Source organism: Juglans microcarpa x Juglans regia, chromosome 3D, assembly GCF_004785595.1.
Source record: "Juglans microcarpa x Juglans regia isolate MS1-56 chromosome 3D, Jm3101_v1.0, whole genome shotgun sequence".
Lineage (NCBI taxonomy): Eukaryota > Viridiplantae > Streptophyta > Magnoliopsida > Fagales > Juglandaceae > Juglans > Juglans microcarpa x Juglans regia.
This window is the reverse complement of record NC_054598.1, coordinates 2,714,509-2,730,240: the sequence shown is the minus strand read 5'-3', so window position 1 is coordinate 2,730,240 and position 15,732 is coordinate 2,714,509. Positions and strand designations below refer to the sequence as shown.

The 15,732-nt window shown below is 39.5% G+C and overlaps 1 protein-coding gene across 6 annotated transcripts in view; it reads right to left on the bottom strand.

The window, feature by feature from the left end:
• LOC121255350 (transcription initiation factor TFIID subunit 1) overlaps positions 1-15,732 on the bottom strand; it is a 38,446-nt gene extending 22,714 nt beyond the window's left edge. For 2 of the 6 annotated variants that reach the window (XM_041155615.1, XM_041155620.1), the window contains exons 1-9: positions 15,237-15,732; positions 15,043-15,155; positions 14,150-14,208; positions 12,471-12,531; positions 11,516-11,622; positions 10,315-10,377; positions 10,101-10,146; positions 9,103-9,345; positions 798-940 (exon numbers count right to left, since the gene is read on the bottom strand). In XM_041155615.1, the coding sequence (XP_041011549.1) occupies positions 798-940; positions 9,103-9,345; positions 10,101-10,146; positions 10,315-10,377; positions 11,516-11,622; positions 12,471-12,516 (648 nt within the window). In that variant the 5' untranslated portion in view covers positions 12,517-12,531; positions 14,150-14,208; positions 15,043-15,155; positions 15,237-15,732. Of the gene's footprint in view, positions 1-797; positions 941-9,102; positions 9,346-10,100; positions 10,147-10,314; positions 10,378-11,515; positions 11,623-12,470; positions 12,532-14,149; positions 14,209-15,042; positions 15,156-15,232 lie in introns of those variants that run through there. The other 4 variants (XM_041155618.1, XM_041155617.1, XM_041155616.1 and 1 more) reach the window with 4 other exon arrangements.

Below are 15,732 nucleotides of genomic sequence, written 5' to 3'. Positions count from 1 at the left end.
CTTTCTTTTAAGTTTAATGTGGTACATGTTGTAGGAAGTATTTGCCTGAAACTTTAAGAATTGTGAGAAGACGGTGGATTAGTTTTTTTTTTTTTTTTTTTTTTTTTGGATAATTAATAAGAAAATTTTATTACCAAGAATAGGCACAATCCAAGTACACAGGAAGTATACAAAGGAAATACCTACTACACTCTATAAGCAGGAAAAAGACTAATACAGATTCAATACATTATTTTCATTCCTTACAAAAATCCTAGCCCACAAACACAAAGTAGAAAAGAAGAAATTCCAAAGTCCTCCGAAAGAATGCTCAGTCTTCGAAACATCTCTCATTCCTTTCCAGCCAAAGACACCACATTAAACACAAAGGAATCATATTCCATCTGGCAGCTACACATTTCCTTCCCTCAAAACCTCTCCAACATCCGTCAAATTTCTGCACTGCATTGCCCTAAGTTCAGACAACAGTAATCCATCTACCCAAGTTTTACTTGTGAATGGCTTTCCAAACCATCCTACATTGTTTAGTACTATAACTACCTTTTTTTTTAAACCTTGCAACTGCAAACAATTCTTTTTTTTTATGAATAAGAAAATTTTATTGAGACAAGTAACAAGGCAAAGCCAAGTACACAGGACGTATACAAAAACTGACAACTGCAAACAATTCTCATAATAGCTCAACATGCTAATTACATACAACATATAAAGAATACAATATGTGAAAGAAACAAAAAGTAAACATCAACTTCTTGAGCAACACAAAATTTAGAAGAAGAAGAATATCTCAAGCTCACCTGAAACTCTTCTACATCAACGTCCAAATCTTCAGCATCTAGAGAGCCAACTTGTATATTATCCTCAAGAGATTTCTCTACTTCAGAAGCCAACAAAGGACATTCACCCTGCTCACCTGAAGCAGGACATTCACCCTGCTCACCTGAAGCAGGAATGCTTAAATAAGTCTAGCATCAAAATGAGAAGCTAGGGGAAACTACCAAAGCCAAGAAAAAATTTGTACTATATGTAATTATCTCAACCAAACAAATGATTCCACACTATTGGATATTAAATTTTTAGATAGCATGATCTCCAGTGGAACTAATTACTTCAAGAATTTTTTTCAAACACCTACAAACTTGTGAACACTAGGCAGTTTTTTTCTGTTTCACCTACACAGAAACTAACTCAGTATGTGTTATAAAAAAAATGCGTAGTTGTAATGCTATTCATATAACACAGAAACATGACTTGACTTGCAGATGTTTTTATCCCAGAGAAACAATAATTATGTCCCTACAAGATATGGTTAGGTCTCTACAGATCCGATTTACATCAACCCCGAAGTTCCATTTTGTTGTTAATTTGCTCTCTTTGTCCATCAAAACAGATGCTATTATACACCGTGTGAGTATCATGTTACCATTAAAAGTTGCCGGTGAAAAAATAAAACATTCAGTAAAATGGAAAAGAAAAGAGGAGAGGGATCTAGAGCAAAGGACTGAACAACCTTTCACATTCACAATTAACAGCAGAGCCACCTTCTTACGAACTCTCTAAGCCTACCTGTTATCCTCCTAGTCAATCATGCTATAGCACTATTTAATTTTTTTTGTTTTTACTTTTTTCAACATAAGGTCAATGTCATACAATAGTCTGTAAGAGATTGATTTGCACTTCAATTGTGTTCATTGGTATTTTTTGACAGTTCAAAATGATTATTATTTTTTTTTTTTTGATAAGTAAGAGATAAAACTTTATTGATGTGAATGAAATAGGCATGTACCTAGTACACAGGAAGTATACAATAGAACACCTAAATACATTCTAAGAGCGATGAACTAAGGATAAGAATTCATGAATATCATCCCCATTTAATACAATAGCTGAAAACCAAAGCAATAAAATATGTAGAAAAAAATTCTTCAGCTCCACCATTGTTCGTTCATTGTCTTCAAAACAGCACGCATTCCTTTCCGTCCAAATACACCACATGATACACAACGGAATCATTCTCCAAACTGCTGCCACTTGATGACTGCCCTGCAATTTTCTCCAACAACCCATCAAATCCACCACCCTCCTAGGCATTACCCAAGCCACACCAACCCTTCGAAAAATCTCATCCCACAACCCTCTCGCTACGTCACAATGTAGTAAAAGATAATCTACCGATTCTCCATTCTTTTTACACATGTAACACCAATCCAACACAACACATCCTCTCTTCCTCAAGTTGTTCGTGGTCAAGATCTTCCCAAGGGCAGCATTCCAAACAAAGAAAGCAACTCTAGAGGGCACTCGAGACCTCCAAATGTTCCTCCAAGGAAATGAGGTGTGATCCTGTGTAATCAAGATTTTGTAATACGCATTTACTGTGCATTTCTTGTGATCTTGAAACCTCCATTTCAAGCTATCATGCTGTGCCATAGTAGTCCCTAAGGAGTGTAACAAGCTGAAAAAGTCTGAAACCATAGATAATTCACAATCATGAATATCCCTATTAAACAGAATATTCCACTGATGCAAACCATGAGCAAATAACCGCACATCCGCCACTGAAGCCTCCTTATTAACTGCAATACGATATAAAGCCGGAAACACTCTTTCCAATGCATGATTTCCACACCACACGTCCCGCCAAAAACTGATTCGGTTGCCCTCACCTGCGACAAAACGAATATGATTTACAAAACTTGTCCACCCCTTCCTTATAAACTTCCATAGCCCCACTCCATGCCCCCCTCTCACTTCTTTGGAACACCAACCACCCCAAGCAACACCATATCTAGCATCTATAGTTTCTTTCCACAAAGATCCCCCTTCCAAATGATATCTCCAAAGCCATTTCCCCAATAACGCTTTATTAAAAGTTCTCAAATTACAAACACCCAAACCCCCATTCACAACTGGAGCACATACTGTCTTCCAATTAATCAAATGAAATTTCTTCTCCTCCCCTAAGCCTCCCCATAAAAAAGCCTTAAAGAGTTTCTCAATCATATTCACCACCCCTGCAGGCATAGGAAAGAGAGAAAAAATAAGTGGGAAGGTTAGTGAAGGTGCTCTTGATAAGAGTGAGCCGACCCCCTTTCGATAAATATACCATTTTCCATCCCGCCAACCTTTTCTCTATCTTCTCTACCACCCCATCCCATATTGCTCTACTCTTGAAAGTAGCACCTAGCGGAAGGCCCAAATATTTCATTGGGAAAGAGGACACCCTGCAACCCAGAAGACTTGCTAGACTGCGTATATTAGGAACCACACCCACCGGAACCATCTCAGACTTGCTAAGGTTCACCTTAAGCCCTGACACTGCTTCAAAACAAAGTAATAATGCACGTAAAGTTTGGACCTGACTCCTATCCGCTTCACAAAAAAAGTGTCATCTGTGAAAAAGAGATGTGAAATGATACAAGGGCTACCAGAGCTATTTCCCACCTGAAAACCAGATAAAAAACCCCCACCAACAGTAGCCTGCACCATCCTACTCAACGCCTCCATAACTATGACAAACAGAAGAGGAGATAACGGATCACTCTGTCGCAAACCCCTCGAGCTATCAAAAAGACCAGCAGGAGTGCCATTAACTAGCACTGAAAAACGGGCCGTTGAAATACAATGACGCATCCAAGAAATCCAACTATCTCCAAAACCACACCTCTTAAGCAAATACAAAAGGAAATCCCAGTTCACATAATCATAAGCCTTTCCATGTCTAGCTTGCAAAGAATACCTAGACTTCCCTCCCGCAATCTAGCATCTAAACTCTCATTTGCAATGAGCACCGAATCAAGTATATGTCTCCCTCGAATAAAAGCATTATGAGGCTTGGAGATAATATTTTCCAACAATGGACTAAGCCGATTAGCAAGAACCTTTGAAATAATCTTATAGACACTGCTAACCAAACTTGTTGGGCGAAAATCCTCAATACTCGAAGCCCCATATTTCTTAGGAATGAGCGCAATAAAGGTCGCGTTAAGTGATTTTTCAAACTTTTGAAAAGCGTGAAATTCACTGAACACCCGCAAGACATCACCTTTCACCACATCCCAACAAGTTTGGAAGAAACCCATTGAGAAACCATCTGGACGGTCTCTCCAAGACACTCACAAGTTGCGGATCAATTGCCTCAAAAGGTAAGTCATCAAGCTTCGGCCTCCAAGTTACCGATTCGGTAAGAAGAGTATCATAATAATGTGCAATATGACTTTCTAGTTCAGCGGGAGAGGATAGCACCTGAGTACCTGAATGTAACGACTCGATCGCATTATTACGTCTATGAGAATTAGCCATTTTGTGAAAAAACTTCATACACCTATCACCCTCTTTCAACCAAAGGGCTCTGGATTTTTGGCGCCATGATGTCTCCTCTGACAACAAAACCCTTTCCAACTCTGCCACAACCGTGGCTTTCCTCAATAACTCCTCCTCAGAGACCCCTCCCAATAATTCCTTACCCTCTAACTCCTGCAATTCCTCCAACAAAATGGACTTTTGATTGTCACTGTGACCAAAAACTTCCAAGTTCCACTTCTTCAGATCTTGTTTTAGAGCCTTCAGCTTACCTGCAAGAATGAAACTCGGAGTGCCACTAAACTGGTACGAATTCCACCAAGTACTCACCATCTCTACAAACCCGTTCACTTTAAGCCACATATTCTCAAACTTGAAATACCGAAGACCCCCATGAATGCCCCCACAATCTAAGAGAATGGAAAAATGGTCTGAACTGACTCGAGCTAACCTTTTCTGACTTACTTCTGGATAGTGGGCTTCCCATAACGGCGAAACAAGGAATATATCCAATTTCGACCAAGCACGGCCGTTAGACCATGTGTACTCACCACCCACCAAGGGAAGGTCCATAAGGTCCATATCAAAGATGAACTCAGAGAATTCCGCCATGGACAGAGTGTGCCGATGATGCCCCGATCGTTCACTAGAAAAACGAGTAATGTTAAAATCACCCCCCATACACCACGGCACATCCCATAAAGAGTGTATTCCCACCAACTCCTCCCACAACCGTCGCCTATCGCTATCCATGTTGGGACCATAGGACCCTTCAAAAGCCCAATCCCACCCATCGCTCACATTTTTTAATAACACCGAAACCGAAAACTCACCAACACAATCCTCAATTGCCTCAACCACTCTTTTATCCCATTAATAACACTCTACTTGATGCTCCCTGAGAGGCCAAATAGGACCAACCCACATACGAACATCCCCAAATACTACGCACAAATCTTCTATCAATAAAATCCAATTTTGTTTCTTGCAAACATATCACATCACCCTTCCACAACCTCAATAAAGCTTTGATACAAAGACATTTATTGCTATCATTGAGACTCTATACATTCCATGAAACAATCTTAGGCTTCATTAAAACTTAACTTTCCCCTCCCTTTCGCCCATCCTTAACATCATAATTGATGGAGCATGTTAAACGTTTAAGTTCCCTGTCTTGTTTTGTAGCTGATTTCGAACGACTAGCTTCAATAGCCACAAGAAGGGCCATAAATTGTTCCTCATAACCTCCAAAAGAGACCCCAAAAATATTTTGTAACTCCTCTACCTTTTTAAAAATCCAATTCAACGAACAACTTCCATAATTAGAACTGGGAGGGAGTGTACACAGAGGAGTAAGAGCCCTCTCCTCCCCAACACTGTTATTGGGAATCAAAATCAATTCCGAAACACCCAAATTATTTGTTTCACCACTTGAAACCATATTATTAAGAGGAATGCCATCCCCAGAAAATATCCCACCAAGAATACTCAACTCCATTGGTGGGGAGCCACACGGATGATCAGACTACACTTGCACAGCCTCACCCCGAAATGAAATCCCACTTTCCCACGAAACCGACTGCTCCTGCACAGCCTCAGAGCCTTCGACCACCATGCACAGCTCAGAATGCCCATTCTCCACCAACATCCCTAGTGACGAGGACACGGAAGCAGTTCTCAAACTCTCCAGCACTATCGGCTCCACCAAAATCTCCCCCTCCTCTAAATCGTCCCGTCAGGGCACCTTTACCGGCTCACCAGGGTGGTCGACAGAGGTCATCGGCAATTTCTGTGCCAGTAGGGTTGCCGGTAATGTGCTTATCGGCGCCACAGGAGCATGTCGCAGTCCTTGGTTTGATATCTCAGACCCGAAATCCTTCCTCGACCCATCTGTAGCCACTGCCTCTAGGCCTTCTTAGGGCCTAAGGCCTGACCTGTACCATGGCCCAACGCACGACCCGTAGAACAAGGCCCACTCTTACAGCCCACAACCTCCTTCAGCTCAGCCTTGCCCTTAACGCAGCGTTTTAAGTAATTGATTTCGTCTAACACGATGTCCACTTTCTCCTCCAAGCCAACTAACATCCTCAAAACACTTTCCTCATTTAACCCCAACAGTCTGCTGTCTTCTCCACCATACCTCTGCACATCCTCAGAACTGATTGCGCTTGGCACCACGTCTATCACAGCACGAGGCGGTACCTTCTTCAGCACCTCACTGTACGACCTTGCTCCTCCTGCCCACAACGATGGAGCACCTCCCTCTCTGTTCTTCTTTGCAAAAACTATCTGGGATGTGTTCCAAACAGAGGGTGAACAAATCTCCATTAAAGTATCTCCAAAGTTCCTCCACCCCTCCCCCTTCCTCCCATCCGGAATCACAAGCAAACCTCTCCTCTTATCGTGACCAAATTTTGAGAGGGAGATGAAACTACCATTGAGATTACGTCCCTTCCTCACTAATAACACACTGTCTCCTTTTTTACGAGTTCGCAAAAACTCATGAGGACCCAGTGTTACTGCACATTCCTTCACCATAGAACCCAGCCAACCCAGAGTTTTCCAATCCACTGAAATATATTTCACTACACGACGACTACTTTCTATAATCCTCCACCACCTTGCGTTCTCCTTTCTGAACTCAAAAAGCTTCTAGTCAATGAACACCTCCTTACACAACCCCATCTAAACCAACCCACAAACAATACAACCCTAATGTTTCAGTGATACACTAATCCCCTCAAGAAGGAAAAGCCATTAACGAATCACTACCAATAGTAAGGAAAAAACCACAACAAAAACTGAAACTGTACGGAGAGAAAATATAGTAGAGAGAGAATTATCTTATATTTTTTAAAATCCCCAGTCTAATATTCTCAAAATGATTATTTTAAAGTGGCTGTGTGATTTGAATAGTTTTTCATCTCCTTTTTTAATCCGAAGTTATTATCCTATTTACAAATTACCCTGTTTATAACAGACTGAAAATTTTCAATAAAGAAAAGTGTATTGTATCAGCAGTAATTAAGAACCATTTTATATTGAAATTTAAGAAACCAAAATATGAAAAAAAATAAAAAATAAATAAAAATTGATTGGCACATGGTGTCTGAGAACCCGACTAATCCCGGAGGTGCACAGGCTCTCAACAATGAGTTTTCCATAAGTGCACCTCGGGTAATTCAAAGGGAAAATCTCTCAGTCCGATGGCCTCTAGAAATTGTTTATTTTTTATAAGTAAACAGAGATTTTATTAATCCACGTAATTAAGTAATGCCCAAGTACACAGGAAGTATACAAGAATGAGCCTAATTACAAGCTATACGCTGAGCAGTATAAAAGTCATTAAAACTCATTCCATTCAATACAATAGATGAGGCCCATTAATCAAGAGTACATTATCCAATCTCCCAACGTACTTTTTATCTTTATTTCCTTTGCCTGCAAGGTTGGCGAATAGACTGGAGAAGATATTTCGTGATTTCTTGTGGGGAGGTTTAGAGGATGCGAAAAAATTCCATTTGATTAAGAGGGATAAAGTCTGCACCCCTTTGTCTTGTGGCGGGTTGGGGGTTAGAAAATTGAGAACCTTCAAAGAGGCCCTTCTAGGAAAATGACTATGGCGGTATCATCGGGAAGGGGATGCTCTTTGGAGGAACATCATCGATGTTAAATATGGGAGCATTTGGGGAGGCTAGTGCTCTAATGAAGTAAGAGGGGCGTATGAAGAGGGTGTTTGGAAATTTCTCCGTAATGGTTGGGAAGATTTACTTGATAATTTCATATTTGAGGTGGGAAATGGCAAGGGAATCAGGTTTTGGCACGATATTTGGTGAGGTGATGTTGCTTTGAAAAATGATTTCCCATCTCTTTATAGGATTGTGTTAGATAAGGGTGCCTCAGCAGCTGATAACATGGACATCTCTACTGATTCCTTTTAATGATCCGTGAGATTTATTAGAGCTGCACAAGATTGGGAGGTGGGAGACATTGCTGAATTTTACAATGCGTTATACTGCTGAATTTTACAAGAATTTCTTAGTCAAATCCTATTACAAGGTATTGACGACTCACTCTTCCAAATGCACTTCCATGGAAGTGCATTTGGAGGAGGAATGTTCCCCAAGGTTGCTTTCTTCGGCTTGTTGGCATCCTATGGGAAAATATAGACTATTGAAGCTGAAAACGTGTGGCCTCCACATAATAGATTGGTGCTTCATGTGCAAACACAATAGTGAATCAGCGGATCATCTCCTTCTTCACTGTGAAGTAGTCAAGGCTTTATGGGATGAAATCTTCACTAGGCTCGGTATTGCATGGGTAATGCCTATAAGGGTGATAGATTTATTGTCATGTTGGAGAGGAAATCGGGACAATCATCAAATCATGGCTGTTTGGAATATGGTGCCTCAATGCTTAATGTGGTGCACATGGAACGAGAGAAATGGTCGTTGCTTTGAAAATAAGGAACGTTCACCGACCCCTATAAATTGTTTGTACCCAAGAGGATTCGAACCTTAGACTTGGAAGGAGCATACACCAAGACCAAGGCCTTTACCACTTGAGCCAACCCCTATTTTGATATTTAGCAAATATAAAGCTTATTAGGAGAGCATATAATTGAGTGGCGGATTTATCAAAATCCTTGTCCAATGAAAGTTCTTCTTAAGGGGTCTAATATTAACAAGACTTAAAGTTAGTGTAACTTGAACCCAAACCATATGAGTGTGTTATGAAGAAAAAATGGCATGTAAATGATGAGAAAATAAATAAGTAATAGATCACTAGATACCATACCTGATATAGTTTGAACTTGAAAATTATTTTCCACCATCTCGAGTTCCTGTTCAAGCTCCTCATCATAATTTTCATCGTCAAACACAGATGTAGGCTTCAAACTAGCAAGAGAAACATCAGCAGAAAAGTACTCCTTTTTGGGCAACAAATGGTCCTCCTCAGTAGGAGCTTGAATCTCCGGACCCTCATATTGTTCATCGATATCTTCATAATCAATTGCATCTTCAGCCTTCTCATCATAATCTAAAGAAAAAACCCAAAACAAAAACGGATCAAAAGACGGAAAGACATATACCAGATGTCAACCTCGTGGTATCTTGCACCTTTGTTGGTGACTTTGGTTAATAGGAATTTTCCGAAAAAACCATTTTCAAGGGAAAAAAAATGGGGCCACCATCTCAAAACGGCTGTTCATATAAACCCCTATGTAAATCCAACCATGTGCACTTTCAAGAGAGCCTGTAAGTGAACTTTCAAACTCTGCTGTTCTAATTTTACAGTAGCAAATTTCGTGAAAAGCTAAGCCACTCTAAAGCTCTTTCTCTATCTATTCCTCTATCGTGTGAGGACTCATTGTGTGTAGATCCCAACATTTGTTTGTAAACATATGCTCTGTACCACACCATTTTTCTATCTTTTTTTGAAAAACAATTTATATAGGTAGACATATTGAGGAGAAATGCTGACAACTTAATCAGGCACAACAGGTTCCAAAAGTATTCCCAAAAGAATGCCCACACTGATTCTTTAAAAACACACATCCATTCAACCTTGTTGATAATAGCGAATCCAGACTATCAGAATAAGCCCACAAGGTAAATGCCAACTCTGTTCACCAAAACTTATGTGCCTCAGCATGCCAATACTAGACCCAGAAGACTAGTCATTAAATGCCACTCAAAATATACCCAAAAATGATAAAATTATTCAGTTTAAGAAAAAGAAACGGTAAGAGAACATGAAAAACTGCACAAAGTTATTCTGGCATATAGAATCACCTTGTTCAGCAGCATCACCTTGTGTGCGTGGTGATCTTACTGACAACTGAAAGTTAAATAACACTATTAGTATCAGAAATAAGGAAGAGAGTAACCTAATAGTCCCCTCAAATAACAATAACACCAAAGTGACAACCTTAGGTCACGCATAACCAGAATAAGATCCTATCCTGTCATGTTAACCTGAAAAAAGCACAGGTTTGAGAATTCATACATCTATATCTGTCAGAGAGGGACCCAACTTGTCAGCTAGTGCAGCAAGATGCTCTTTTGCATCCTGAAAAGCAGAGTGGTTTAATTAGCATCAGTTTTACAACACATAACAGAAAGATACACGTCCTAATAGAATCAATCTGCAATCCATGATAGATTAAAAAAACCCTCATTACCCATACAAAAAGAAAATACTTTCAAGGAAGTGAAAAAAATGGACTAGTTGAGTGTATAATAGAGAGCAAGAGGTAGAACATGTTTTGATGAACACGTCAAGGCCCATTCCTGAGAATATACATCATAGCCTAAAAAGTGGTGGGTTGAAAATCACATGGCATAGGAAGAAAGATTAGGGACAACTTCTCTATATGTGTTTCTGGTGGATGTTTGATTAAGGATTTGTAGAATGCTTATGGCTTTCCAAACCAAACAACTTCCTTAGATATGCATCCCATAGCTCTAGCATATGGCTTCCAAAAAGGATATTCCCTCTCTAGCCCTTTGAAATATCCTCTATGGAGCCTAGGCCTACATCTGTAGACAGAGCAATAAACCTTTTTGGTCAAAGAATAAGAATCCATGGTAGCTAATAAATTTAGTTAACAGTATCTTATTTCATCTAACACCACTAGGTTTTATATAGTCAAAGATACACTCATTATTTCTTGGTTAAAGACCAGAATTTTTTTTTTTATACGTTTTTCTTGGTTAAAGACCAGAATTATGAATCATGTCTCACTTTATTACTATGAGCCTTATTTAGTTAATTGGCCTTTCTATGTGGATTTAGCATAGTTTTGTCTCTTCAAATTTGTGTTTCCTGAATAGTAGTTCCCTAATTGGATTTAAGATAGGCTAAAGACTCTATATTACATTCAACCATACAGGGGTCGAGGAGGAGATGGAAAGGGAGTTCAAGGAGATTAAGGTCCTTGAGGTGTTGAAAGCTTTGAATATTAATAAAGCGGCAGGACCAGATGTGTTTTCTTTGGCCACCTTTCAAACCTGTTGGGAGGTCAACGTGGGTGACTTGATGAAGGTCTTTAGGGACCTCTACATGAGGCATTTGTTATACATCATAAGTATATATGAAATCATATCCGCATTTGCAAAAGTACTCCAACATAGATGTACATATTGTTGTGTGTTTGTTTACATGTCTAGCTACAAAATAAAGATTACAAAAGGAAGGATAAGGTTACCTCATCAAGGTAATCAACATCAAGATCTCCAGAGTTATCAACATTTCCAAACATAAATCCCAATAACCGGTTACCCCCACCAACGTCCTCGTATTCTTCCTCATCATCTGCCAAATCAGACATTCCACCAAGTATTTAATTGCAAGCATAACAAGCTACAAATTATACATTACATGAAAATTTAACACCAAAATAAAAATGTGCCCAAGTATTGCATACATATGGACATAAGTGGCTTGACAAGGGTAGCTACTATCTCCTCTTCCAAGCTCTAAGGGCAGGTTTGGGGGATGGGATGAGACAGAAAATTCTCATCTCATCTCATCTCATCATTACACATTTTTCAAATCCCCATACAAAATATAATAAACAATTCAACTTTTTCAAATCCCATATCACCTTTTTCAAATCCCAATACAATAATAATATTAAAACACAATAATTTAAACTCTCAAACAAAACACAAAATTCTCATCTCACCCTTCAAACCTGCCCTAAATGTCTTATTTCTACCTAGTTGTCAAGAGGTAGTGGAATTGTTTTTCCAAGCTCTAAATGTCCACCTTAGATTTCCATCTTGCATAAGGTTTGTAGATTGGATTGTGTATAGGAAGGTGGTGAATGAGATCACGCATAGCTTGGGGAGGAAGAAGTTCAAGCACTTTATAATGATTCCAAGGGGCTACAATTGTAATGTTTACTAGACTTATTGGATTATGGGACCAAATATGGCTTGGGCCTTCCTTGGATCGTTACAAGGTCAATTATTTTCTCTTGTTTCCAATAGGTAGTGGAATTTTTGCCGTGGTGTTTAGAATCTGCCTGGCAGATACAACATTATAAATATTACACATGCAAAAATCATATGTCATCGTATAAATAACTAATAGCTAGCAAATTAATTTTATCAACACGAAGAAACTTCTCTTTTTTTTTAAAGAGGCAATCAACTAACCTTCGTCCCTTCCATCTTGGGAAGGGCTACCCGACTCATACGCCATCTTGTATTGACAACACTGCATACAATCAACATAAGAAGTGGGACATACAGGTACAGTTAGCAAAGAAAAATCAACCAGCAGATCACACAGGAAAGTAACCATCTAGTTTTCTGAAAGAAAGAGTAAAAAATTAACGAATTCAGCATTTTGAATTTCAGGATTTTTGTTTCTAAGAATCAAATAGAGTTCAAAACAACAGAGCCAACTAACTGGAAAAGACTTAATTGAGTTTAACATTCCATTTTGTCATCAAAAAAACATTAACTCTCTTATTAGTAACGCCCCATACCCGTATGGGTCAGAGAGTTACTACATGTCTCCTAAAATCATCTTTCACAATACAAATAGATATTCCAAAAGACTCTATAAACATACCTCGTTTATTTTCAAAGACTCCATAAATATAAATCATCTATTTCCACCAAATATACATGTATATCCCCCTACAAGGTCATCAAAATAATAATCTAACAAACAAATCAACGACTCCTTAAGACCTAATAAAAGTGTCAACATTCCAATAAACCAAATCAATAGAACAAATCAATCTACTAAATAGTAATCTCCAGTAATCTCAGTACTTATCCCCTACACTCAACAATCTTGTTCCCGTTTCTTATTATTGATCCTCAACCAAAACATTTACATCATCTTAATATATTGTGGATATAAGGGGTGAGTTATCAACAACTCAGTAAGCAGATAACATATACTAGTATGTAAACATGAACATTTACAAAGTTTAGAATACAGAACAAACATTTTTAGTTTCAAAATGCAGAATCAACACATGTTATCAAAATATTATAGCGAGAATTCAAAACATTTATATTCGAAAATCCTTTGGCATAGCATAATTGAGCATCATCATCATATCATATCATGTCAAAACGTTTAACCCTCGTGGTAGGGTTGTGAATGTCTGCAGTTAACCAAGCAGAACCTATCACTGTTTGTCACCAAAGTGATGCACTCATAATAGAAGCCACTATTATATCTCATAGCTGGGCTAGAGGCCATTATTGTATCCAGTGGTAGGGTCATAGACTACTATTATGTCCAGTGACTGGGCCAGAGGCCACTATTAACTCACGTGGCAAGGCCGGAGACCACTATTATGTCACATGACAAGGCCATAGGCCACTATTATATCCCGTGACAGGCCATAATCAAAGCAAAACAGAAATGTTAATACCAACACAAACAAAGGCCAAAGTTTTACACCCATAGTAAGATCAGAGCAGAGCATAAACAAAACTAGATACAGAATAAGAATGTCATGCCAAAGGTTTTCAAATGCCACATCGTATCAAAACAGAGTATTGAACAGAATCATATTATCTTTACATAATCAAAATAGATTCAAAGCATCTTCACATAATCATGCACAAATTTTCAGATTTCATATTCGCTCTTTTTGCACAATTCAGAAACAAGATGCCAAAAATTTGTTCATGTCTACACTAATCCTGACAAACATATTTTTATCTTTTATACAGATTTCATCAGTAATGCAGAACAAATAACTAAGATTGTTTCAAATTTCTTTTTAAAACAAAACATCGATATTTTTTATAAATCAAGCTCAGTTCATTTCTTTTTATGCAAAATCTAGTATAGGAACCCCGCGTACCTGACTCTTCAATTTTTCTGAAAATCCTCACAACCGTGTCAAGCAAAATTGATCGTCACCTAAACATAATTAATACAAACTATTAACCCAAATAAACTGAGACCAATAAAATAAACGACACAATTAAACGACTCCATGACCACAATCTCATGTTTCCAGGTCTCTTAACTATAAATCAGAACACTTAATCTATAACTCATGCCTCGGTTTCTGATCATGGCATAAGCACAACCTCTTCAATTCCCAGCACACCAATACTTTAACCCAAGCCCTGAAATTCCACTTTACTAAACACTACAACATGTCAACAAAACAGTCTACGCTTACTCCCGCCATGCCAAGCAAATATAAAGCCCCTATCCCCGACTAGTCCACAACCAACAACCCACAAACCAACCTATCAAGCACATCAAACAGTCCTCAAAATCGCTTGTTTCAAACAAACACCACCCCCACTCGTTTTAAGCACTTCACAAATCAAATACTCACACCCTTCTCATGCTCGGCCGATCTGATCAACACCAAAACAACTGCCACAACTAAAATCCCAAAACAGCAACACACATCAACTCACTATATATTCTCAATTTCCACAATTTCAAACACACCAACAGAGATAGTACAACATTCAGTCTCCAACATTTCATTCGAAAGGACCTCCACAAACCAACCCACTATGTACTCATAATCTTCACAATTTCAAACACCCAAACAGCCCCACAACTCACAACCTATCCAACACAATCAGCCCACCATCACAACCCATCCAACACAACATGAGTAACCAACCCAGCAGCACGTTCAACTCATACACACTCAAAAAACAGTCTAATTAATCAACAACCCCAAACTAACTATAGATTAAATAACATGTACACGGGCAGAGAAGATACCTCACTAATATTGAAGCGATGTTCGACTGGACTCGGTGAAGGAACTGCGCGGGTTGACCACGGCAGGGCAGAACAACGATGGAGGCTCCAGTAATTACGGCGTAGCACTGTTACTATACAACACCGTTTGAAAACAGGGAAATCATGAGGAGGGAGGGAGACAGACAGACAGACAGACAGAGTGACGGACTTACTACGTGACGGCGACGTCGTAAGAGTCGATAGGGTTGGACTGCGTGCAGGGGTCACGCTGGCTCCAATGGCCTTCGGTTGTCACCGAGATCAGCCTAACACCTAGACGCTACCGGTATCGAAAATCGAAGGGAGGCAGCAGCAGCGCTGGACGCTGTACGATGAGCGGAGGTGTAGAGGATAGAGGAAGAAAAATGGGGCTAGGAAAAAAAATCGAGGCTTGGTGTGGCGGTGCGGATTCCGGCAGCACCCACGGCGGAGAGAGAGAACGAGATTAGCAGTTAGAGGGAGAGGGAGAGAGAGAGAGAGAGAGAGAGCTTACCGGCGTCGGCAATCACAGAAGAAGAGGGGCAACGGATAGAGTGAGGCGTGGGGAAGGAGGATTATGGGGCAGAGGAGGACGAACGCATCGGGGAGGGGTGGATTCATTGGTGTTGTGGCTGCGTTAAAACACGGGGAAGATGAGGTACCGGGGTTGGGGAAAATAAAAGGAAGAGA